At 44.3% G+C, this 27,456-nt stretch overlaps 1 protein-coding gene across 3 annotated transcripts in view; it reads right to left on the minus strand.

Moving 5' to 3' along the window:
- Positions 1-27,456, minus strand: part of arhgap32b (Rho GTPase activating protein 32b) — a 90,772-nt gene that overhangs the window by 5,796 nt on the left and 57,520 nt on the right. Inside the window, exons 8-19 of one of the 3 annotated variants that reach the window (XM_036524652.1) lie at positions 27,261-27,383; positions 27,011-27,088; positions 22,913-22,994; positions 21,141-21,191; positions 20,586-20,660; positions 9,612-9,761; positions 5,873-5,975; positions 3,578-3,722; positions 2,726-2,808; positions 2,114-2,221; positions 890-1,035; positions 12-213 (exon numbers count right to left, since the gene is read on the minus strand). In XM_036524652.1, coding sequence (XP_036380545.1) covers positions 12-213; positions 890-1,035; positions 2,114-2,221; positions 2,726-2,808; positions 3,578-3,722; positions 5,873-5,975; positions 9,612-9,761; positions 20,586-20,660; positions 21,141-21,191; positions 22,913-22,994; positions 27,011-27,088; positions 27,261-27,383 — 1,346 coding nt within the window. Of the gene's footprint in view, positions 1-11; positions 214-889; positions 1,036-2,113; positions 2,222-2,725; positions 2,809-3,577; positions 3,723-5,872; positions 5,976-9,611; positions 9,762-15,539; positions 15,662-20,585; positions 20,661-21,140; positions 21,192-22,912; positions 22,995-27,010; positions 27,089-27,260; positions 27,384-27,456 lie in introns of those variants that run through there. The other 2 variants (XM_036524653.1, XM_036524654.1) reach the window with 2 other exon arrangements.

Below are 27,456 nucleotides of genomic sequence, written 5' to 3' on the forward strand. Positions count from 1 at the left end.
TGGACAGGTACCTCTCCATGGGGAACTCGATGACTGTGTGGAACTTCCCCTGCAGCGCAGCAGGCCCCTCCCCCACCTCAATGTACTTGCTGTCGGCCGTGACGGGGGAGTTGATCTGGGCCTGGGTTCGAGCCTGCGCCTCCTCCAGGGTCAGCAGCTTCGTGGAGGGAGAGGAAACCAGGAGGGACTTGGGCCGAGACAGAGAGTTGTGCCCTGGGGAGGAGTGCGGGGAGAGAATGGGTAAGAAAAAGCAGACTGTGGAACTTCACCAGACCATGGCTCATCTGTGCAAGCAAAAACCCTTAATGAACAACAGGCCAGCAATCCCTCATTCTATCTCTTTCTCACCACTATTAATTACTTCTATTTTTCATGTTTTCATGCTTTTCTCTACTGCTGTTTTCACTGTCCACTGATTTCGTGACCAGTATGTTTATTGTATCCTCTCATTTGACTATTACCCATTATATTTCGGTCTGGGGGCAATTCACTCCACAATTTTTAACTTCTCTGCAGTGTGCTTTGTACAACTCTAACTGTAGTTAAGGGTGCTGTGCTAAATATAAAGATTTAGACATTAAATTACATTATTGTAATTTAGCAGATGCACTTATCCATAGCGACTTACACGGGTTACAATTTAACATATTACCCATTTACACAGCTGGATATTTACTGAGACAATTAGGGGTTAAGTACCCTGCCCAAAGATACAACAACAGTGGCCCAGCGGGGAATCAGACCAGCAACATGCCCTGCTCCTACCCATTACACCATACTGCTGCACACGACATTCACCACAAAAACTGTGAGGGTGAAGAGGGAAAACTGCCGCCCCTCACCAGACCCCCCCCCCCCCCCCCCCCCACATCTCTCTCTCTCTACCCACCTGCCCCCTCCCGGATCAGCGAGCTGAGTTTGGGGCTGAAGAGCACGTCCACGTGGTTGAGGATGAACTCCACCACCACCGACTGGATGCGCACCTCCATGAAGGCAGCTGTGCCGCTGAAGCAGGCCGACTCGATCTGCTTGGACCTGCATGAGGGGAGCGTGGGGTGCAAACGCAGTAAATGAGGAAACTAGTGCAGGTCTGATCCGCTTCATCAGTGTTCATACAGTGCAGGGCTTAAAGGGAGCCAATGAGGAAACTACTGTAGGTCTGAGCTGCTATACCAGCACTACCTTACCTACAACTGCAGTCAGCTCTGCATGTGTGATGTATGCACATTAAAGAAGTACATAAACTCACTGGGACTGAAACAGGACTATCTACATGCTACACAGTAAACCAGAGTGTACTATTATCTGGCATGCATTATTTGTTGATTGAAAATTATTTTGTAAGCAAACATGTGGCACTCAATTCAAGACAGTGCTTATACAATGGTGTGTTTTGACATTTACAGGTATTTAAATATTGCATTAGATATTTATACACCATTCTTTGAGACAGCACTGTGTCGGTGTACCCTCAGTTTTTCTGAGGCCAAATCAACTGAAATGACAAATCAGCAATGCTTTGACATTACTATTTTGAGGGGGGAAAAAGTAAACATGCCAAATATTAAATAAAATCTGTTGTTTGTTAAGTGTATAACAAGGAATCGCGCCTTGAATTTCACCTATTTGATTAAACAGATCACAATTACTGGAATAGTAAAACATATTAAAAAGCAAAAAATACAACACATGAGCAGGATACCTACATTGCAGTAACCTCCAACACTTGTAACTTGACCAAAAACATTTCAGACAATCAAAACTAAGATCACTGTTTCTGCTTCCTATCAGGGCCTTGTTTTGAAAATGTTAAAATGGTAATCTAAAAAGAACATGAAAACACAGACACCAGTGACAAAATGCTTCTCATATCAAAGCTTGCTTTAATCCAAGGTGGTACTTATCAATGCTTATCAGCAGTGGCCTTAATTCTAAGGATCTGGGGAGGTCAGCGCGATCACGATGTCCTCGCTGTGTCAGAGACTCAAGTCACACTAATGACACCTTTACCATGTCAGTTAGGATTTCGATATTCAGTGGAGTCAGCACTTTGAGCCATACGTAACTCCAGGGGGGAGACAGGCGTGAGGGCACTGCAGAATCGCCAGCTCACCTGAGCAGATTGGGAGCCCAGACAATGGCCAGGTTTTTGCTGTGCATGTTGGTCACGTAGCTGAAGGTTGCCAGGTGGGACAGGTGCCTCATGAGGAACTCAAGAGTCCTAAAAAGTAGAGAATGATTCTTGCTGCTGATAAAGCATTTCTATATTGTAAATACAACACTACTTTGTCTTTCTCTTTTCATATTGTCATACTAAGCTGTGCACTAAAACTAGATTTCACATCTTAGCCAGCAGGGGCACTATATCACTACGTTTAGAGATGAGAACGTTAGCTTCTGTCAATACAATCACTGGTTGCGAGCAGAAAATACAACTCTTGAATGGCAGTTATGATTGCATTATCCCAATACTCATTTAATTATAACACTGTATAGCAAATGTATCAATATCTTCTTTAAAAAAGGTGAATTATTACTTAGCAGCCAACGCCTTTCAACCTGTCCAGTCAAAATTCTTTCCCTCAGTCTGAAAAAATGTGAGCTTTCATGTTCTGCAATTATAGCATGAAAACCACAAATTTAGGTTAAAATCTACTTGCTTGCTGTTATCCAACTGAAAGGAAACAAAGTGTGCCACTAGAGGGCGCTGTGGGCCATCACTGACCGGTAATGCGGTGGAGGCAACTGTTGGATGACATCATGGATTTTGATCAGGCGTTCCTCGTCTGTGGCTGCTGACACTGCCTCCTGCGTGGGGGGAGGGGGGGAGAGGATATGGATCAGTGCCCCTGCTTTCAAAAGTGCTTACTGTTCGCACACTTCAGACACCTGGGTGGGGGTGGAGAGGGATAACCACACACGAGAGACGGAGACGCTCGCACCTCGTAAGACTGTCCATCTATCTCCATAACTACCAGCAAACACTGCCACTCTACCCTTCCTCTTCCTTTTATTCTTTCAGGAATGCTATACACCACAAAGTATGGCCATGATCTGTGCATTTCTAACAGCCTTTACTGGCAACAGTGAAATGAGCAGGGACAGGCCACACTCTAGCACTGTGTATAAGCTATGAAGCAGCTCCCTCATTCTTTAGCTCACCGGTACGTGTGTGTGTTCTGAAATAATCTCCAGATAATAACCTTTTGCATTCAACGATACTGAATGTAATATAGTCGGTCGCAAGCACAGGAACAAGAACACCAATGAAACTTGGAACTGCGTGATATTCAAACCAAAGTGTTTTGTATGGCTCAGATAAGTCTTTACACAGAACAGCCTTATTTAGATAAAATGTTTGACGTCAGACAGAAGGTGTGAGAATGGCTGTATTGCAGCAGACAAAGGGAAAGCCTCCTTCCTCCAGGGCTGAGTGTCTTATGTAACACTCTTAGCTCTCGCTGATCCCCTGTACATCACTAACATGCCCGTTGCCGGGATACCGGCTGTCGCTGGCTCATTTTGGGGAGAATGGTGCGGTGTTTCCTCACTGCCTCATCTGGTCCCCAGGACTTACAGAGAATTTCTCGTAGAGCTGGTAGGTGAGGAGAGGGTTGGGCAGCTCTCGGAAGTATAGCTTGCACAGAGACCCCACACAGTGGATATCCTGGATGTACACATCCTTGGTCAGGTCTGGTATCTGCTCTGAGTCAAACTCGTGGCTGGAGAGAGGGAGAAAGTGGGAGAGAGATAGGGGGAGGGACCAAGACGGAAAGAGAAGAGACAGTGGACCATGAGGGAGAGGGGCAAAGGGGAGTGTGAAGGTGGGGCAGGGGGGGGGGGGGGGGGGGGTAAAGGGAGAGAGAGAGAGAGAGACATCCTGTAAAATATGTTGTACCGCACCTTTAGATAAACTACCACATAGAGACTGGCAATACCATACAGAGGAACTTGGGTCCCCAAAATGTGTACATACAGGAGCTAATGTGCTAACATTCTAAAGGTAAATCAGCTACGACCAGAAGCACCATAAATTTTGTTTTACAGTACTGCAAAATTTCTGCTTAGAATACAAGACACCGCAAACTCTGGCAACAGTGTACAGTGCTATACGAAATTCTTAAAACAATATGTGTGGAACACATTTTAAGATAGCTAGGAAGTATGTGGCATTCAGCGAGCACAACGAATGCCGCTCCCTCCCTCGTCCATAAGGTTACAATTTAGTGTGGAATGCCATTGCTTGAATAAGATGTTTTTTGGGTTATTCCAGGGACAAAGCCATCCGGGCCGAAATTCCACAGGATAGCGGGAATAGCAAGGATGCTTCGGCGAGTCTCAGCCAGTCAACACATTCCTGCAGCTAGGAACACCGCAAAGGAGCACGCTCGCATCAAACGAGAGTACCGTGCGCCACTGATAACGGATTCATTCTTCCACAGATAATGGGCTTAGGGAAAAAAAGGAGAAACTACTGTTTTAAACTTCTGGGTTTTCACTGTTTTAAGGACTCCTCTCCTCTACTTCCATAATAATACAACATGTGTTTCCTCCCTCTTGTCTGTAGTTGAGTGCCTGCTGACTGAGGCCTGTTTGCCCACAGGTGTTGTGTCAACATGGGAAGGTGAGGGCCATTATCACCCTTTGTTCCTTGTCACCTCCCTCTGCTCTCTCGCAGCTGACGGTAGTTCCTGTCTGAGGTGGGGCATTGTGTACAGTGACACCTGTCACTCTGTCCCCGTGTTCAATTCCTTGCCCCAGCAAGTCTGAAAGCCAGTCTTCCTCGGGGAAGCGTGTGCTATCATGTCGGAACTGACAAAGCAGCCCTCAGAGATATGGCTGCCGTGTTCCTCCCCTAGAGGAAAAGCCAGTGTGTCGCAGAGGATGTGGTGCTGATATTCCTCTTCTCCACCTCTGTTCAAATTCATGTCCAAATACAGCTCCCCTGTTCTGTTTAAAAGTGTCCCTGCCAGAAGTGGTCACCACTCCATACTACCTGAGGGTTTTGTGGCTGTGGTTAGGGTGGGGGCTTGAGGTTGAAATGAAGCTTGCAGGATGTGTTAGGGTCTGGGTGGCTTTTTGGAGATGAGAAAGAATGCAAATTGTTACTAAAATGATGATTGAAGAGTTCACGCACTGCCCATGTGCAGAGTGCAAAAAAAACTGTAAATTAAAAACTTGCCGGTCAAAATGTCCGGTAATAATGTTCATACAAAACGTAGCTATAACGAAGGCTATCCCTAAACAGGACATTTGTGTTTTGACAGCAAAACAGTGTACAGTACTTTTTTCCCCAAAAGGTGCGCTCTTTTATTGTGCAACACTTGCTACTAGGCCCACTTCTCTCTGCAGAATTGAATTAAGATGGCGCTTGTGAAGTCGTCTGGAGGAGGAGAGAGTGACACGGCTTATGCGCATTGTAAGCTGCAAAGACACATTGGACATGTTTGATTTCAAGTCGGCAGCAGACGACTTTGCCGCAATGAAAAAACAAATGTTACCTGGGAGCCTATAGGCTATATCTGACGCCATGTAGGCCTAGCCTTTTTTTTTTCCCCCAAACAGGCTACAGATGTTATAGGTTACAGATGTTTCGTAATAGCCAACATTTTAGCGGCTAATGTCGAGGTTTTGCTCAATTGTTACTGTTTGTATTGCTTAATCGTTACTGTTCATTAAATAGTCAAACTGATTTGAGGTTGATGTCATTCTTTCATCAGCCTAGGTGTACATTATATTTGTGTTTGTAACATAGACTGTTGTGATCAGTAAGTTTCAGATTTGTCCAGTAAAATAAATTCTTTCCAGACACCGGACTGGCAAGAAAAAAAATCCTAGCAGAAACCCTGGTGTGTAGGCAGGTGTCTCTTACCGCAGTTTCTGGATATTGGACGCAATTCCAGATAGGCGGTACATCCCGTCCACCACGCCATGCTTCTCAATGAACTCGGTGCAGCTCTTGAGCACCTGGGGAACTGCAAGAGAGGGAGGCGGTGATGCACGGAATTAAAACAATGGCGCTGGTAACCAGTAGTCTGTAAGTTCAAGTCTCATGCAGGCAACTGGCGTTGAACGCTGGAGCAAGTGAACTGCTGCTGTAAATATCTTTAGCAGCACAAACATGTCAATGAGTAAGGGATAGTGAAACCTGTAGCAGCCTCCCTGGATCCCTGGAGCTTTTGATGAGAAAATAAACAATGTACTCGTAACTGTGCGCAGTCAGATGAGACCACAGTTTGGATGCTTCCATTAGAATAATGAAACAACCCTTGCTTCTTTATTTGGCTTCATTCCATGGCCCCTGGCTGGATTTGTGCTGAGAGACACACATTATTTCCTTGTCACTGCATCCCAGCCCACCTCTCTGAGGTATTGGTTACGTACATGCTTTCAGCTGCAGGAAGAATTTAAATCCATCATCCACCAGTTCCCTTTCCACTGAGGAAGTCGAGTGCAAACGGGTTTGTAAAAAACACTCCTGTTTTTATTGGCGAAAGGTCGCTATCACGGAAACCAAGCAACTGTGCGGGTCTTATCTGGACAAGATTATCAGATAACATAACACTTGAATGTGTGTAAGCGAACAACTATCTTTCCATAGTGATTTATCACCTTTTTCAATTGTCCCTTTGATCCACACTTGCACTGGACTAGTACTTCTTCCTGGTCACAGAAAAGTGCCAGTTTCTCCTCCACAGGGCGGTGCTTGTGTGTCTGTGTGTGTGCGCACGTGTGTGTATGGTTACGCTTGTCCTGCCTACCCCTACACTCATGCCACACACTCCTCAGATCTCAGCTGAAACCCAGACCCACCGAGAAGCAGCTGTTCCATCGAATTCCACACATAGCACAAGGGTGCAGGGTGCTGGTGCTGGGGGCCGTGGCGGGAGGCTGTTGAATTAAATTCCCTCCACTGAATAATGTTCTCTGTGTTCATAATTCTTTCAAGTTTTACTGTCAGGTTTATACACGTCATCAAAAAGAATAAGACATACATACAGCTCCACACACCCACCATCATAAAAAATACTATACACAACATGAATGTTTCTTGCTACAAAGAAGTCTGTAATGGAATTCTGGGAAGTGCCAGGAGGTTAAGAGGCGCCTGACCCATGAGACCTGAGAGTGCCTGTAGATTTACGTCACTTCCCTGCCTCTATTGTGTTACCGTGGGGACGCCTGTTATGCAGGGTGCTGCTCCTTTAAAAGGTAAGGTCATGCCATTAGGCATTTTTTGGAGATCACTCAGTCTCAGGGATCAGATGGTCTGGAGGCCTGCTTCATTTGAGGGTGTGCTGCTGTGTACGTGTGGGGGCTTAAAAGGCATTCGTGAGCTCAGAGTAGAGGAACCACCAGAGGAGGGGGGGATTTGTGCTGAAATGTACTATCCAAACTCTGCTGACAAGCACAGTGGTTAGATGGAGGTTCTGGTTCTCTCTGGTCATCATGTGGCGCTATGTTTATATTTAAATGTCTAGGGTAAAACGGACGCTGTGCATCAGCCTGGTGCCATCAGTGTCATCTTTCTGGGAGCGCATTATCCCCAGAGTGGCGAGAGACGCGCTCCCTTCCCTTCTGATGAAGGACAGCGTGGGTCGGAGCCGGGGGAACTTTGTACATCTGTCCTAGTCGCCTTGTACCAGCTGAAGCGAGAAGGCGGCTGAAGTGTGTCTACGGAGTGTGGAGATGGGATGGCATGGATGCACAGAGCCACTATCAGGAGTGGTCTCTTCACCACAGTTTCACACCTAGGTCCCCTGGCTCGTTGATTCCCACGGAGGATTGGATTAAATGTCAGGTAGATTCACAGAGTGAGCTCTCATTGGACGGCTATTGGTCGTGGAACAGGAGCTTGTTGATTTCGCAGCGTGTCCAGACCATGTCAGCTCTTTGAGGAAAAGCAGAGCGCAGAAAAACAGGGGACTGAATCCTAACAAGGGTGCTGCTGCTACACCTTTGCACAAGTTCCTGAATTTCAGTTCTTTACATACATATGATCCTGTTTAAATATGAAAAATGGGCACCATGTTAGTTCTAGGATCAGGGTGTCTGTAAAGCAAACAGTTGCATAAGCAAGCAGAAAAACACTGTCCACATATTCACTGCAGATCTGCTTCTCCATGCTGTTTCTGCCCTTATTCACACATCACATCTCCCAAATGCCATTATGCAATTTCACCAATGCTCATATTGGCCAAAAAATCAGCACAAAGTATGCAAAAAATCATGAATCCTTCAACGCATCTGACAGAGACTCTAAACCAAAGTCCAGATTGATCTCAGAAACAGAACCTTCAAGTCTTTGTTTGAGAGACACAGGGGCCTGTACGCCGTGAGTTAGAGTGTGAGAAAGAGACTGAAAGAGCAGGACAAAATCAGTGTGTGCGCAAGAGACAGAAAGAGAAAGAGAGAGAGTAAAAAAAAAAGTAAAGTGAAAGTGATATCGGGCTGAGAAGGTGAAAGCTGAAAGTGAGAGAAAGACTGCCAGAGGGGCGGGGCTCAACAGAGGAGAAATCTCCATACAGATCTCTGACCCCTGCGCTCGAACACTGAAACCCCGTAAACTCATCTGTTACCCTGGCAACATGGAACAGGCCCCCTGGACAGTGTGGCTCGCCCTGGCAGTGGTGGGTGATTGCTACAGCATTCCTGGCTACAGAGACAAAGGGGGGGGTGGGTTGGGGTTTAACGGGAAAAGAACTTTCACAGAGTCAAAATTATACCCATGGCAAAATACAGCAGAGGACATGTCCCTCAAGGTTAGGGAATATTAGTCCCATTTACTGTCACCAGCCACTTGCAACCATTAAAATACTGTGTCACACTCACTGGTTTGCAAACAATCCCTAAATAGCCAAATGCCTGTTCACCCTGCTAAAATAATATTAACAACAATGTATATATGAAGGTATATTCAGTGCTGGGCATAGAATAATTTATGACCAGCACATCACACAGTTCCTGTTGGTATTCAAAGGAAATGGGAAAGTCGTTCTGAAATACATGATACTCATTACAGCCATCAAACACAGAGGGTCAACAGTGAATAGTGATGATTTCAGTTTCCTATCATTGCCAGTGCAAGAGCAGAGTTCTAATATAAAGAGACTACAATGCCAACAGGTAGCTGTAGACAGCCTTGTGAATGCTTACGGTCTCAGCCACGTGCCCTTGACTGAGACTGAGCGATCCTTGACTCTTCTTTGTAGCCAGTCCCTTAGGATGGGATGTGCTGCTTAACAACGTGCTGTCAATAACTGACTTTTTTCTCAAAACGCTATAATTGGCTTGGATCAGTGAGTAACAACGCCTCGCCTTCCCATCACCAATAATATCAGTCAGTCAGATCAACGCCTTTTTATTGCCAGTGTTACACAGACGTAGCGCACTCTCATCCATCTTTATAGCGTACGGCCTGGCTGAAAATGTGGGCTCGGCAAACAGTGTGAGCCATCCAGATTGCGTAAAGATCAGTGGATCTGCGCTACATCTGCGTAGCATTGATCCAAACAAGGCCCCGGTCAATCTGAGCCAAACAAGGCCCCGGTCAATCTGAGCCAAATCCGTGCAGGCGCCCTGTGGCAGGACGGCGCGTGGGAAAGTCTTACCGTCATGGCCCGAGTTGAGGAGGTGCTCGCCTAGGTCGCAGCCGAACACCCGCTCCCTGAGGATCCCGCGCTGCTTCAGCTTCTGCTTGGTCGGCCGGGACTTCATGAAGCTGCGCAGGAACGTGATCAGCTTCCCGTGCTTCCTGGACACTGCGGGAGGGGAAGCGGGCACGTGTGACACAGCCACTCCCAAATGCGGCCACCAGGGCGGCGCAAAGAAATACCATCACTACATCTGAGAGGTCATGGGACTGAGGTGAAGAGGGAGAAAACAGTTGGGATGGGAGCAAGAGGCTTCATAAACCCCAAACTGGGTGCACCTCTCCTGTGCAATAAATGGCTGACTGATTTGAACCAATCATCGCGTTTTGCTATGGAGGGCAATGTCTCTGAATTGGTTCAAATGGGCCAGTGATTGACAGAAATTTCCACCCATTATGGGGTTATGACGGCTAACTATCCACAGGAGACAGGGGAGATGTTAGTGGCAAGCCTGCTATGGCACCTCCAGCTGATAGAGACCTTCTGAAAATACACTGCTTTAGCACCAGTGTAAGTGTTGTCGTTCACCATTGAAAACTTGTAAACCCATTAGAAATTAAATCATTTGAATCTGAAAAACAACATACACTATATGGACAAAAGTATTCGGACGCCTGACCATTACACCAACAGCGACTGTAATGACATTGCATTCAAATACATATACTTTAATATGGAATTGGTCCCCCTTTTGCAGCTATAACAGCTTCTACTCTTCTTGGAAGGCTTTCCACAAGATTGTGGAGTGTTTCTGTGGGAATTTGTGCCCATTCATTCTGTAGAGCAATTGTGAGGTCAGGCACTGATGTTGGACGAGAAGGCCTGGCTCGCAATCTCTGTTCCAGTTCATCCCAAAGGTGCTCGATGGGGTTGAGATCAGGGCTCTGTGCGAGCCAGTCAAGTTCTTCCACACCCAACTCTTCAAATCATGTCTTTATAGTCCTTGCTTTTGTGCACTGGGGCACAGTCATGTTGGAATAGAAAAGGGCCTCCCCAAACTGTTGCCACAAAGTTGGAAGCATAGCATTGTCCAAAATGTCTTGGTATGCTGAAGCATTAAGATTGCCCTTCACTGGAGATAAGGGGCCTAGCCCAAACCCTGAAAAACAGGTGTGGCCAAATACTTTTTGTCCATATAGTGTACTTGTTAGTTGGGATGGATGAAAAAGTATACTTCACAGCAAAGAACAGGCATAAGATCTTTAAATGCAGGGCCCAAATCTAAGCTGAGACACTTTCTACTTTCATTACAGTGTGTCAGCATTTAACGAGAAGAAAACCTTCGTTTTTATGAAAACAAAAGGATGATCTGGCGCGTCTGCAAATTTATGACATTGTGCTTAGAGATGGAATTTCCTAAATCTACTGTAGCAAACTGTAGCTCATGCAGCCAGACATTTTCCCTGGATACAAAAGTTGTCACACCAAAGCTGATATTCAAATCAAATAGCCTCAGTGCCAAAAAAGCGATTAGCATTGCTAAAAATTCAAATGACAGAAGGCAACTGCAGTGCAGTTTGCTTTATTTCTTCTCTCTGATACCTAGAGTGGAGCAAAAATAAAATCTGTAAAGAGCACAGGATTCACCATGTATACACATTTACTATCACAATTTGCAACAAAAAGAGCGCCAAATTATTCTGCAGGAGACACCAATCTGTCCAAACATTCCACCCATGGGCCTGATCTCTCTAATCCCCTGTGAAATGCACCCATCACATAAAGCTCTTAGGCAGGGCAGTTTTCTTGGCTTAAAGGAACACAGTACATTTGGGCAGCAAGTTGACCAATGAAATCTGCCTTTTTGATGCAAGCACAACCAACAGAAGGTGGACGAGGACCCGAAATCACTGAAGGCTGTACAGACTGATTTGTCTGCTGTCAAAACTGCTGCAACTCTATGGAAACTACAGCCATGACAACGGCTGGTCAGCTGTCAGCATGGCAACACTGATGAGTATTGGTCTAAAACAGATCACCTTTTTTTGGGAAAGACTGAAAAGGCAGGATGGCAAGCAGTTTTAACAGGTCAAGTATATCCGTCAGTTTCAAGTCAACACCCCACTTTAATTTCGCCTTATTTTGTGTCCTGTGATAACTTTGCTTTTGTCAGATTTAATGAAATGAAGGCAAAATAAATGAATAAGTAAACTGGTTGGAGTTCTCTTCCCATCTGTTTTATGGCTCTTGTCCTGTTCTTGCTCTGAGCCAGCACTGACAGACACTCTGATGCAAATTAAATCCAGTGGCCTCGCCCTGGAATTTGCATGTGGATCTCTTGGACACAGGAGACGAAAAACAGCTCAAGAGATGGCTGAAAAACCAGTGATGCGTTATGGGAGGCTGAAATAAAACTGACAACTATCAGTCACACGCTCGACTTGTAACTTGAAAGGCATTTTAAAAGCCTTACAAAACAGATGTTTTTTGATAAGGAATGGACCAGTTTTGAACTAGCGAAGCTTAAAAGACTAGCTTAAAACACTCAGCATCACTGACAGTTTGCAGCCTTTTTAAAACTAACATATCATAAAAACACAGACACAATGTTGACATTCTTCACCTGGACAGAAATGTAAACACACATACTGGTGCCTCAGCAAACACACTCTGGTCCGGTATGCTCACTTAGCGTCCATGTGATGCACAGCGTGGAACTAGCAGAAGTGTGGCTTACAGCAACTGCCAAAGTCAGCAGTAATAAGTTTCTCAGCTTATTTCTCAGAAAAATAAGTTTTTCAGCTCTAGATCAAATGACACACGTTACACACCTTTGCAAGCCATTTTGTCAAGATCTACAGTACATGCACCCACTGTCACTGTCAGCTGCTGCTGCTGCTAAGCCACTGCAGTGAACTTTTAGCTAGGATTTGGATTCCTTTTCTGAGGAGGGGGGATTGGCAAGAATTCCACACGCTCCAAGTCATTACAGCTGTTGTACTGGAGCGCAGGGCAGGGAGTCGGAGCCAAATGCACAACATCATCCCAGGACGCAGAGCTATCAAAACTGTTGTGATTGCCACGGCCTGCGTGTGTGAGGGACAGAATGTGCACAAGATGAAGTCATGGCACAGTCAGCAACCAGGGGTAATTGCAAACATCACGCTCTCTTTCTAAATGGCCCTGGCGTTCCATTACGTTAGGCAAGACTTATTTGTGGGATCTGTTCTACCCTCCTTCAAGGACAAAACAATACTTTTCTCATAAATCTACATTTGTTGCAGCTTTCTCCTAACTGACTACGACCACAAAAAAGTATAAAAGTGGAATTTATAGGTGGGTTTTTCCTTGACACCTAAAAATACTGCCCACCGACACAGCACACAGTAGGTATAGATTTAGATACATGTATGTCCATCCAAAGCAAATGACCAAATGACCATTGGAGAGTGCCGCACATACATTTATTCTAACTGTTGGTTAGAGTGGAAATGATGTGAGGGCCTGATGCATATCCTGCTGCAGTTTGGAAGAGCTGTCTACAGTATGGCCTTTGTGTAAATGCAATCCTAACACTCTTCATTATATAGGCAATTCCATTAACAAAAGGGCAGCAAGGATCAGAGAATTTGGTGCCAGCCATTTCACACGGATAACAAATGTGGAAATGTGGGAAGCACATCTGCCCATTAAAACCTGGCTCTAAGAGACACTGACCTCTATCTGGGCCTGTGAGACAGTGCCTATGTCATAAACAGGACAGAATGAGTGATTGTTCGTGGCTGAGCCTGAACATTACTGTGAAGAAAGAGTGTTAGGCCCAGGCCAGAGGACCAGTGTCAGTCATGAATGTGTGTTTTCTCTGGCCAACAATGCAGACAGTTTTCAGAAGACAGCAGTAAGAATGTATGCGTGTTTAGGAACAAATGCATAACTATTTCCATTTATACCACAGTACCACAATTAAACTAGTCATACTACTGTAATACTAATTTCACAACCAAAGGTTTATTAAAAAAAAAAAAAAAAAAAAAAAAAAAAAAAAACTTTGCCCAGATATCAATGAATACTCCTTCAAAAATACTAAATGATTGTAATCACTAAATGATTGCTTCTGCAGCTCCTTCACCTCCAAAACAAGGTCACATATTCAAAGTACGGAATGCACTACACTTGCACATTCAGGCTTCTGCTTTAAGAGAATCCACTCAAATGAAACAAAATTATATTCTCTTCTGTGATGTAAACGTACCCTGTTGTTGGCAGATTGAGTTATAAGAACCATGCTGTACCCCTACAGACAAGCAGACAGAGCTTTGTGAGTGTTTTTGTCTGATATCCACAAAAACTGAGCAACATCTGCTGAATCAGCAAACCCTAAAGCACTTCCTTTACTAGGACCGACTTGAAAAGCCTCAAAAAAAGGAAAAAAAGGTGGATATCTTGTACTTTATCTACTCTGAACTTTTTCTTACAGGAAAAACAAGTGGAGAAGGTTATCCCTGGAATAATTCCCCTGCACATGAAAATGCTTTATAAGAACAATTCCCATACCTCAAAGTCTGACAAATAACAAATGCTTCATCTACAGATTGAGTGAAATGGGCCTGAAGTGATATTTCTTTCTGTTCTTTCACCCATTTCACACTACTGACTGATAATGCATGTTGGACAGACGATTTATTTTAAATTTGGATACTGGAGTACAGTATTTGCATATTACATGGAACCATCTGAAATGTCTTAAACAATATCCTTTTCCCTCACACACAGCCCTACCAAAAAATCTATGTATCTAGGTGATCTATGCTGCCTACGTTACATATTTTCAACAGTACAAGCAAAACTTCAGCAAAAACTTTATTTTCAGAAATTAACATTCCTTTGGGATTGGCTACAAAATGAAAGGATATTCATGACAAAGCCAGCTCAGATTGTATTGTCTAGTCTTGCCAAAAGTCTGCAAACTTTTTTCAGACATTATTCTTTGACATCTTTAAGAACTCCAGGCACCTAACACATTGCTAGGCCTTCCGTTGTAAACCATAAAAACATTTTAATGGCGTCCTAGCGTGAGATAGTCAGTCCCTCAATTAAAATGTATCCATCAAATAAATGTCACAATCTATGAAAATCGTGATTGTAAAACGTTTTACAGGACACGTGTTTAGCAATTTCGCCTTCATTCTTTGGTCTCTGGTGGCAGGTATAGCCGCTATCCAACACCTGATGTCAGAGACTCCAGAGTACGAGTTTCTATTGCGTCTGGTTAGCCAAATCCCTCAATGAAGCTGAGCGCAAATACAGTGGGATGCTAATTGTTGCACTGATGACAGTCAAGGGTTCCTGAAGGCTTTAGCCAGCTTGCCACATTGCGTAATACCTCAACTATGTGGTCAAAGGGCACCAATAATTCATAAATAGTTGTCTCCACAATGTAACGCTCCAACCCTTCTTATCGTGATAACAAATAACGCCGTTTAAACATGCATACCATACGTTTACAGTACATTACGCCAAAGCTAGACAAACGAGATCTTTTTGAGCCCAAACAAGGTAAAATCCTAACACCATCTCTCGACTGATGCCCTGACACATTAATTTGATTTTGTGATTTCAACCTAAACCCAGCGTTAAATCAATTGCACGAAACACAACTAGGCTAACATTGTGCTGGGAGCAACTTCAACTGGTAATGGCATTTTCCTTTCTTTGAAACAAGCCAGACATCCATGGCAGGACATCTAAAAGATGAATATAGTTTGAAAAAGAATTTTTATGAGTTCGCAAATAACTCAACTTAAACTGACAAGAATTAAACGAATAAATGTGGACCGGCTGCTTGGTAAAACTTGTAAAGCATCTCTCAAGTCTGAACCCTTCAATCCTCCAACAACCCACTCTCAGCACCGGCCTCATTAACACCGCCACTGTACCCAACCTTACCTTAAATGCTTATTGTAGTTTTGAAGATTCTCCGTCTGTTCCAACAGTAGTTGTTAGCATGAGGTCTGTTCTCGGCGTGTGTCCACCGAGAGCTTTCTCCCGACAACACAGGCGGTTATAGCCCTGAGCCAGGCACTTCAGAATTCAAATGGATCCCAGAGCTCGTTTAAAAAGGCACGGCCAAAAACACTTGAGACTCAATGAAAACTACTCCCGGTCATGGTTGCAGTACAAGTAGGGAAAAGAGGCTCGCTTTCATTTCTCATTGCTTAAAATGAGGTCCGCCACAGCAGCTGCGCTTGGAAACTTTCTTAATTAAATTTTCTCTCTCCCTCCGCGCTGCGCGTCCAAGCTCATGCGGTCTCCTTGCAGCCGAACTGGCTTCCCCTCATCACGCCCCGCATCGGTGTGAAAGTTAACGTACCGCCCTCTGCTCCACGTCAGGGAAAGTATTTGCTCTACTACTACTGTAGCGGTATAACAGCAAGTCTGTGCCGGGCAGGGGCTGAAGAAATTTATCAAAACACCAGTTTACAACAGTTCACACTCAAAACGTTGTTCGAATCCCGTCAGACAACTTGCCTTTTCTCCCCGAGGCGACACAGATTCACTGATCTTTATACTGCGTATATCGGTGCTCAACATAAAGGATATGACATCCATATCTCCCAAAGATCAGCGAGTTTTCGCTGCATTTATGTAGCATTGATTCCAAAACCCAAACTCCCCGCATTTCTATGTAAAAATGAAGAAAAAGAGTTTCACTGCGTGCTTCTGTCAGCCTAACGGCCAGATAGAAATCTAATTTATAAGAGCATGGACAGCAGCTGCTATCGATTTTAGTGTGAAAATGGTCTGGAACTGCCAAACCACAGATACCTTCCCCAGCCAACAGATTCCACATGCGGCGATAGCGTTCCCAAGACAATCACAAGTTTTCCACCGGATTCCTCGGAAATATGTCACTTCAGGGATGACCACCATCTCTATAAAATGCAGAAACTATATCGTATGAATGAGAGGTTTACAGAATAAACGGTAAAGCAAGGCATATTTTTTTTTAGATATTTGGGGTCCATTTCTATCTAATGGACTAATAGCGCGTGCGAGGCGTGTAATGCTGATCTTAACATTATACCTAACAAAGGTTCATCTGATAGAAACTCAAGCAGCATGAATTTGGTTCCCTTTTATGTTGTTGTTTGTCTAGTAATTCATTTGAATGCCTTTTTTGATTTGTATCAAATCTCAAATTTTCAGAACGTGGCTGCCATTTCTCCTGGGGTCTGTAATGCTCAAAGACAAATGAAAAAGTTGCTATTATGTAAATATTTTGGCAAAATGTACTATTATCTGTAATTTCCCCCCACAAACCAACACTAACTTTTCAGCCAGTCAAAAAAAATTGTGAAGCTGATGTATTAGGCCTAAGAGATGTTCCCGTCCTGATGTGACATTTGAAATGGAGAGATTTTTTTTTGTGGTCCCGTCTGAACCAGTTGTCTGGCATGGTGCCTCAGAGGACAGTCATTTGTACAAACCCATTTTTCTTTGCATGGCTGAAATTACATTGAGACCAACAACAGGCCATTCTCTGTTTACTATGAAGAGCTCTGCTCTGTCACACAGCCAAGTTCCACTCAATGGAGCCTCTGAGAGAGTCAAGTAAGATAACACTGCCATCACTGGGTTATGCTGACAATAAAATCCTTGTCCCTACCTCTGACAATCCTTCATGCAAAAATATTGAGTTATGTAACACACAATATTGTAGTGTTTAATGCATGCCTTTGGGCAAATGCATCCTACTGTATATATGCCTTGAGATATACATCACTGTGTCATACAAAGTGTACACTTGACCAGGACACAGGACTTTAATGCAGTTAAAAGCAAAGCAACATGATGAATATAAACATCAGGAGGTTTCAAATTCATTCCAAAATAATAAATGAAACTTAAGAAAACAACAAATAACTATTAAGAAAAGAATCTCTAGTATGAAGAAACTGTACATTTAAAAATAATGCTGTCAGGATTATGAACTATACCTTTAACACAGCACTTGGTACAAATATTCACACAGCTGGGTAACGGAAACGGAAAGTGACCTGACTTCCTCTTGTCCTGTTGTCGCAAAGGGACGAGTCTGAGCTCTCAAAGAAGCCTGTGTCATGTGCAGAACATGTTCTGGCAGTTTGGCCAGCCTTCTCGTAACTATTCTGCTGTATAAAACTTAGCACCAGGTCTCTACAGCTCAGAGAGCAACATCGTCTCTCAACAGATCTAACAAACTGTCTGGAGAGCCCTGGGAGAACTGGACTGGGCCCAGCTGTGTTTCGCTTATGTCTCTCCCCGCTGAACGTGTCCACCTGCCTCGACCCGATCTCAGACACAGCTGTCCCGTGTTCCTGAGGCTGGGAGACTGCTCCGCCTCGGGAGGAAGTGGGGGATTGGGAGGGAGGTGGGACGGCCACATCTGGACCCACACCTGCCTCTGTGGCACAGAGTGGAAGCACAGCCGGGGGCTCTTGGTTAAAGGAGAGTGCAGGTTTATGAAAGCCTCCTACTTAAAAAAAGGAACAGGTGAACAAAAGAAATCATCCCCTCACAGCTCCTACCCTTGAGGCCTGCTGACAGGAAATCTCTCCTGTAATGTCCAATTAGCAACTGCAGAGGTGAGGAAGGAGAAAAACAAGGTGCATCTGAGCACATAGCTCCTCTGAGGCAGCGGTTACAAACTCATTCCAGAACTGTCTAAAAATATTTCACTCAAGTGCCACTTTATAACGTTTTCCCTGGTTTTATTATGATATATGACTATTTCCCTTGATAACATGTGTCCTCCCTACAGGCCTTTGAAGCACACCTGGACGTACTTGCACTCTACTCTTAGGGCACTAGGCCATAAATGAAATGGCAATATAACATGCAAGATCCTGCAGTTCTCATGAACTATGAGTTGTGGAAAGTTACTCCATATATTAATCGGTCTGCGTGAAAAAATATTTTCACACTTAAACCAGGAAGTATTTGTTTTCCCAAGTAGAATTATTACTCCACAGAACAGCTTATTCTGATTTAAATGTTTTTTTTTTTTTGCTTGGTCTCACATTGTTTAAACTGAATCAAGACTGTGGGCACTGCAGGCTCCAAGCAGGAGAGCCAGTGAGGTTATATCTGAGCACGCCTGAGTATGCAGAAGGAATGTGACATTCCAGTCAACCGTGGAGAGACTGTAGATCACACTGTCCAAGGACAAAGCTTACACTCAGAGGAAAAATGTTATAGCCCCTTTTTAAAAGCCTTGAACAAATCAACAGTCTCAACAATCTGTTTCTTTGACACCAGCCCCCCAGTCACACCAAGCAGACATGTTTAAAACAGATTATTAGATATACTGCGGTGGATTCATGAGGGGATTTAAGGACAGTGGCAAATTGCTCCATTATTTGGTAAAACGGCATTCACATTAAATCGACTGCAATTTGCCTTTAAAAATGATTAAAGAATTTAAGCCAGCGGTACTTTTTCTGCTCTATAAAACTACTTCTTCATGGCCACTGAAATCAGTGAAAATATTAATGGAATTTAATATTCATTGAAGGAAAATATTGAAGGAATTCCTATTTAAAAAGGAGTACTTGCTAAAATGTGATTCAAAGCTTAAGAAAAAAAAACAATGCTCTTAGACTGCATTCCAGACTCGCAGTCACCACAGCAAAAGGACGTTGACCTACATCATTTAAAGAGTTTGGCGAGTGGTTTCAGAACAAACCCACCTGCAGCTGCTTTTTGACTGAACCACTTTGCATCTTGCGGTACTTTTCACACGTGGAAAACAGCATCCAATTGAAATCAGAAGCACATCTTGGGCATGTAGATTTGAAACAGAAAATGGAGTGATGGGAAGGAGAGAAGACAGCAAGGCATCCACAAGGCCCTGTGGGGGTCAACCTCACTCCTTGCACCCCACACAAAACTGCACCGGTGATGAAGGCCACTCCCCAAGCGAGGCCCTTCCACTCATCTGACCCGACTACCGCACTGCTCGAAACAAGGGCACCCACCAATCTAATCTGAACACCAACGCAGTGCAGGAGAAAGTGTTTGGTTTGATGTGCCAAGCATGAACAGCATATGTCTTGGCTCAATGCAGAAGTGGTCCATTAAGTGCTGATCTGGGACCACATTTCCCAGCCAGAATTCTAACCTTAACCATAATATGCTAAACAGCAAAATGGGTCCTAGGTGCACACTTATTGGCAACTTCTGCCTGGAGCGTGAGGCTGTTTACTTGGTGCGGCCAACAAACACTTTCCCTGGGAATTATTTTGTCATGGATTCTTAGTGAAATTTAAACAACATCTACGAACTCCAGCTGATATATAGATGTGAAACGGCAACATTTGGGCAAACAAGCGATTATCTGAGACACCCATTGTGCACTAGAATCATGTAGGTTAAGAGTACATGGCTACACATTAGTATGAAAGTAATACAGAGAGCCTGCTCTGATATGCAAGTTCAGTTATATTTCTTGTCCTCTCCAGGGTCAGTTTTTAGAGTTTTACATTCTACTGACATGTAGGAAGTAGCATATGCGCTGTAGTAATCTGACCAAAAATACCTTTTTTTAAAAAAAAACTGTACAGGTTTGCAGTCATGGAAGAGGGGGCTTCATTAACCGCACCCCATAATGGATGCCACTACAATGACCTGACTTGTTTGAACCAATCAAAAGTCTTACAAAGCAGTAAAAAGCCTAGGCCTGGTTGTTGGCACTGAGTCAATGGTGGGTGCTCCATGGGAGCTCATCCAGCCTTTGTACAGTTTTAATGTCATTAAATATGGAACTTTACACTGACAGACTGCATCACTAAAGGCTTCAATGTTGAGTTGACAGAAATGTAACTGAACATACGTCTCAGGTACTGAACCGCCAGCTGAACACAGCATCGTTAGGGGTATGAACGTTGAGGTGTGTTAGTGACGGGGTTAGCTCTGGGTTAGGAGACACAAATACCAAGGAAGAGACTTGTCTACCTGAACTCATGGTGTAGGGGTTTAGAGGGTCGGGAACCCATGCATTATCCTGCTTAACACTCTCCATTTCCAAATCTGCATGCGTTGTGGGGTGGGGGGTGGGGAGGGGGGGATTTGGGGTTTTTGGCACGGAAAAGGAGAGAACGGTTTAATTCGGTTAGAGAGCACATCAGGAACAATGAATTTCTGATGACTGGACAACTGACATCACAACAAGCCTTGTGTGAGTCATCTTTTTGCAGAGGATATGAAATAACAAGAGGATGCTCTTTTGTGATTCTCTGTTCATTCGATTCAAGTTCTGGCACAATTGCATGTAAATAACCATCAAAAGTTTTACGTTAATCACCATAAATATCTGTGCTCTGGACCTGAAAGTAAACTAAGTGTCAGCAGTACATTTGGAGAGATGCCTGATTAACATGGAGCTTTCCCACAAATAAAAGGACAGTATCTGATGCAGGAAGATTATGGGCTGTGCTGTAACTGTTGGATTGTGTGTACGGGGTGTTGGTGGGGTGCCTGCAGGGAGGCGTGAGTGGTACCAGCACGTACAGGGAGGGAAGAAGCTCCAGGAGGCGGGCCGCAGACCGGAGCTGGGAGAGGCTGGCGGGAGGGGACACAGGGAGACGTTAAACATGCAGGGAGAGCGGGGCTGCACACGCCCACTGAGACACGGGGAGATCATGCAGGAAAGTAGGAGGGACGCTGAGGGACGTGCCATCGGAAGACTCTCCCCCTCCATGTCCACATCGCATTAAAGAGCTTTTTCTTTCCTTCCTCAGAATGCAGGCATGCTTCAGTGCTCCCAGTGGTCCGCATTGGTAGATGAAGTCCATGTGACATGCTCTGCTCGTGACCTTGGTTTTCTCTGAAATTTGTAGGCTCACTGTTATCTGGCCTACACCAGCTTTCATGAAGAGCTAAACGGTGCATGCTTACAATTCCCCCTCTCTCACTCAGCCTAGAGTTCCTTTACTGAACGTATTGTGCTGTGTCATCACTTCCCTTCTTTGGCAACACTGACATCTGTATCCACATCCTCTGGTGTGTGACTCACAGGCACAAAGCCACACTGATGACTCCCAGAATGATTCATAATGATTCACATATTCAAGGTCAGCAATAATGGTCTACTGGACTGCACTTTAGGCCATCCTTGACAGGCATGGCAGTGAAAGACGTAGAACATTACAACGTTTAGGGTTCTCTTAAGTCCAAATGAGATGTAAGCTGCCAATTTCCGAGTGAGAGTCAAAGTCCAACACAAGAATGCTTACATTGTGGGTTGTATAAGGTAACCATCTACAAGCACACGTGCGGGTCCCTGTTAGTTTGTCCATCTATTTTTGTCACGCATTTTTGCTGTTCCTGATATGTCCCCAGGGCAAACAAATTCCAGGTGGAATTTGTTTGTTTTTTTTTAGCATGGAACATATTTCACACCATGTGCACTACGCCCATTCTCAAACGCACAGGAAAGCATTATAAGGTAATGGTATTTAAAATGTGTGAACGCTGAATTATGGGTAAAATACGTCCTGGGCAAACCGTTCACATAAGTATGTTTTTTTTAAGACAATTTGTGTGCATTTACATACCAGTGGCTATATGAGCAGTGTGCAACAAAATGACTGACTATTTCTTACTTGGATAGTAAGCTGGACAGAAAGAGATCTTCTCTTTGTTCTCCAGTGCCAGCTGGGGGAATGGCCACATTTCGGGTGGCTTCATGCTGACCCTCATTACTGCATAAGCTAAACAGTGGCAGGTGAAGCTCCACGTTGAGGTATGCGTTTCAAAGCAGATCCAGCACTCACTTCGCTGGGCACTGCTGGACATCCCGCTCACTACCTACACACTCATTAAGCTAGATTTGGGCAGTGTCTGCCGCAAGGTGCATTTGGTACCAAGTGCCGCGGTCCAGGTACAACCAAACACTGCTGTGTCTCCATGGCGTTCGACACTACCCTGTGTCATCACCCCAAAACAATGTGAGGGCCAGCTGGGTTGTTCTCAACAAGTAAGAACATACTGAGACAATCAAGCCACTGTGCGGTATGCCTGTGGTTTGTTTCTGCTTTCTGTGCTCACAGAAGATTACAAAGGAGAGATTAACCAGACCACAGTAAGCAAATGTTATAAAATTCAAGTATTCATCTTTCAACCACTGACAGAAAACAAAAACAAGTCAAACATATATTAAGTTTCTTCAGTATTGAAGAATGTTTTAAACACATCACAGGGAACAACAGTATCCCACAACCCCAGAGCAGATCTGCCTGTATTTGGCAAGGTGATTGATTTCTGGAGAAGTAGTACAGTACCTGGTTTTGGCACTGAGTTGGTGACAGACTGGGGCAGCTTGTCATTGATCAATTCCACACACTCACTAGGAAAGAAGCCGACCTACAGAGACAGAGAGGGAGAGAGGGGAAAAAAGACAACATCAGAAGACCCCTTTTAATGAAAAGAACAGGCAATTAAGTCCATCTAGGCACATCATTCAGAGTACACCTAGTACTGTTTTGCAGAAAATACTTCAGTGAAGGGAATATCCATAATTTCACAACTGAGAAAAACAACTCTGAAACCTATTTCACTTCCATATCGGTCATATCCACTGGAGTGTGCCTTAGCTGAGTCAAAGCTGACAGAGAGGACACACCTCTACAGGGGCTATCCAAACACAGCTGCCTTCCAGCTCCACCTAGTCCATAGTGTGGTAAGCACGCATTATAATTAACTGGGCTGGCACGGGCTGGCTTGTGGGAGACTTCGAATGACTTTGGCAGAGGAAGTGTCCTCCTGGCAGTGTTTTCCCTCTGTCGTAATCTGATTCATGTGCCACCAAGGGTTCCCTGCACTTGGCACTGGCGCCCATCCTGTGCCCGCCGTTCTGCCCGGTCAGGCAGAGACACCGTCCGCTGCGTGGGCACCGCAGAGACCCACAGCCCAGCCAGTCAGCCAGCGCCCTGGAATTCCACGCAGCCCTTACAGTAGCGAGCTGCTGTGCGTTTTAGCACAGGCTCAGGCCTTGAGGGCAAACATCACCACAGCCCCTCATTATTCGTTTCGGTTTTAACACTGACGGCCCAGACAGAAACAAAACATACCATCAAATACATATCCATTCAACGTATGATGGTGGTCATGAAGAGTGACTTGAACAGAGACGAGCCATTTCCAAGTGTTTCATCCACCTTAGTCATTCAGTTTTCAAATGATTACCCTGCTAATGCAACACGCCCGGGTTCATGCTTCCCTTATACCCTGATTCTGTAAGTCAGGACAGGAGGAGAAGAGAGACAGTGGAGATCACCAGCCACTAGGCCCTAGCAGCCTTAAACTTGATAACTGACAACGGGGACATTGGTTTACAAAATTAACTTTCTATTTAGAAATGGAGCAGTATGGGCAAGGACAGGATTCTGTCTACAGTGATCTGTGAAAAAGACAACAATGAAGACCAGGTCAAAACGTTGCCAGCACCACTCAATGCACAGCCAAGAGTGTGAGACAGTTATTGTGTTTTCTTCTTGGCAGTGTAAAAAACACAACTTCCCACCACACAGGGAGAAGAGACAAAAAGGATAGAGAAAAAAACAAAAGAGGACATGTGAGAAAGAGATAGGTACCTTCATCCATGTAACCTTTGCATAATACTATTTCTGACTGAGGGGCTGCCAGCCAGAGCAAGTGAAACCCAGACAGTTCCCCTCAGGGGTGTGCAGTCCCACAGACAGCCGGTCTGGCCCAATCCAAGCCTCCCTAGCCACAGGCCACAGAGCTGCACCTGGCAGGCTATGCCACACTGTCCCCCCTCACAGACCAGACAAAGGACTGTGTTTACAAGGGTCAATTCTCCATAGCACCCTGACCTCGTCCATGCTGCTCTTAATGCACAAACTATTCTCTGTGCCCACCACCAAACCCTCCAGACTACACGAATGCTGCAGATGCTGCATGGTCACAATGACTTGCTCTTGTCAAGATTAGTTCAGCATAGCCCTGGTAAATTCAGTGATATTCTCCATGTTATTTTCTAAAATAAAATAAAAAGGATAAAATGGCTGTTCTGAAATATTCAGAATCTGCATCTCTTTGTACCCAGGGACACAGTGGTGAATTCATCTGAAGACCTTTTCTGGAAGCAACATTGTCTATAAACCGTTTCCAAAACACCTGTATATGTATAATGCTTAATGTAAGTGAAAAATTGATTCTCTTGGATTACTAATGAATTACCTCTGTATTTATGACCATCTCTTTAAACACTCAGACAACACATACTTAGTGTTTATTACTCGCTGATCTGAGTATAATTTGTAACTGTCAATGAAGCTCATTTGATGATTTTTGTAGTTACACACAGAGATGAAGTCTTACAGCTAAAACACAACAGTGAGCAGCATCTGTGTAGATTTTACACAATAACAACACTGCACTAAAATCATGTTTTTTTGCAGCTCATTTGGAAAATAGTATAAGGAGCACACTTGCACTATGCCTGTACCAGGGGTACATGTAGTTAACCCTGATATGTTTTGGGAATTGTAAAGAGCACCCTATCAAAGACTGAGAGGCACAATTGTGCCCCTCATGCATTTCAAATGACCTGCTCTCCAGCCACAACCCAATGGAAGGAAGACTGCCCCCCAGTGGAGGGAATGCACAATGTCTGCCAATGTCTGTTCAATCATGCTTGACCACTTGTGTGGTCTCACGTCAGATTCTGCTGCAGCGATTGGTCAAGAACAACACACAGTTCATGGATATGTGAATATCAGCAGAGCTGGAACAAAGACCAGAATCCTATGCATCACCAGTATGCAACACTGGCAAATGGATGTGAAGAATCAGTTGAGCAAAGAATTCGAAAGGTCAAACTTATCAGTGTAAAGGGGCCGAAAGCAGAACGGCTTTCGACTGAGCACAGTCTGTGGTAGAGAAAGACTGAAAAAGGAAAGTGTAGGTGTGCTTGAATCAAGAATGAAATAAATAGGACTCTGACTCTTCAACACAGAGTGAGCTTCAACCAAAAACTGCAGCTCAGCCTGGCACAATAGCTGTACTGTTCGGTCAAACACTAAATATTGTTAGGGACACATTTTCAAAGTGAAGCAAACTAAAAAACACACACACACACACAAAACAAAACTCTCTCTGACTATCCAGGTGTATGGTCCCGTTTCTTCATGGCTGCTTTTTTCCCCAGTATTCCTGCCTGGCCGGACTAATGAAAAATGTGCCTTTGTGTTGTTCCCTGGAAGCGGCTGAAGAGCCAAACATGCAGAAGGCAAACAGGTCTCGCTGTGACTGCCACAGAGCTGACCCGTCACTTCTACAGCACCAGGCACGCCATCTCTGAATGAATCGTACTCTTCACTAGGTAAAATCCACAGTACTATTCAGAGCTTTAGCATTAGCTTAGCTTTAAAGTGGACATAAAACAAACAAAAAAAAGTAGATGTAGTTAGCATAATTTACAAGATGGAATCCCACTCTAAAAATCCTTATAGGTTTAACACTGTCAGTGAAACTGGATTAAAAATAATAAGTAATCTGAGTTACATTTTTGAAACAAGTGTAGCGTCATCTTGCTAGGGTTTGTAGCGAGCACTTTGTAAACGAGGACGATGTGGACGAGAGTCAGGCGTACTGGTGGTTCTCCCTCTGTGTTTGACTTCCTCTTATAAGATTGGGTGTACAGACCATCCAACCCAGTCTAATAGCAAAGAAGTAGCTGTGCGCCGTAAGGAAAGGGCCCAACGGCACTCCCATCTGGCAGAGCAGAGAGAGGTATGACCAGGATTATGTTACGTCTTTTCCCGTCAAAGCACAGCCATCTAGTTTACAATAATGATAATGATTACATAATATGTAAGGGATAATGTACAGCGAGCCGGTCATTATTGCGAAATAAACCCAGACGGGGTGATGCATGACCCCTACGCAAAGCTGTACATCATCCGCTTATTACACGGCTACTTACTAAAGAAATCAATAATTTTACACAAAATATTGATTTAATAATTATTTTATTGATTTTTTTTAATTACTTTTCTCTCGAACAGCAAGCAAGTTTCTCTCAAAATTCTACGTACCACCGCCGCAACTGCTGTCTTCCTTGGTCGGCTTTCCAACTAACCGACCTCATGACGTATCAGTGACACAACAGCAATATGGCGCCGAGCCATAGCAAAATCATAAGTTAGTACCAAACATAAATCTATTATAATTTAACATGTTATCATTTTATATCTAAACTTTTCTCAAAATAAATTCCAACACACTTAATTCTGTACAAAACTCGTCAAAATTAGGCTGTTTCATGTCCACTTTAAGATGGTTTGAGGGTACCCGCTAAATGAAGGCAGACTCTACGATGTGGTAGAAGGCCGGGAAAGTGTTGTGGTACTGACCTGAAAGCCATGCTTGCCTCTCCACCACGTCGTGTCCTCCTTGGGGGGCATATCGATTACTGAAACGATGTCTCCGACCTGTGAAAGGCCAGGAAAGGGGAAGAGTTGAGCCATCTCAAACTGGATTCCTTTGATTGGCCACATGAGATAAAAGCACCCATAAACACAACCACCCTCCCCACCACTCCACCCCCCCATGTCACTCCAGGGTGGTCATGGAACTTATGTGGTACATCTCCCAGGATCTCACCTCGAAAGACAGCTCATCCGCCGCCTGGGCAATGTAGCGCTTAATAACATGGGCAGCGGCAATGGCAGGAACATTGATGCAGGAATCCTCATGTACCAGCAAGTGGTTCCCCTTGTTATCAATCTGAACAAGTAAGACCACAGCACAGATGGAAGGAATGTTTTATTACAGGCCTGTACATGGTAATGTTTAATCA

This window comes from Megalops cyprinoides, chromosome 3 (genome assembly GCF_013368585.1).
Source record: "Megalops cyprinoides isolate fMegCyp1 chromosome 3, fMegCyp1.pri, whole genome shotgun sequence".
In the NCBI taxonomy this organism is placed as follows: Eukaryota; Metazoa; Chordata; class Actinopteri; order Elopiformes; family Megalopidae; genus Megalops; species Megalops cyprinoides.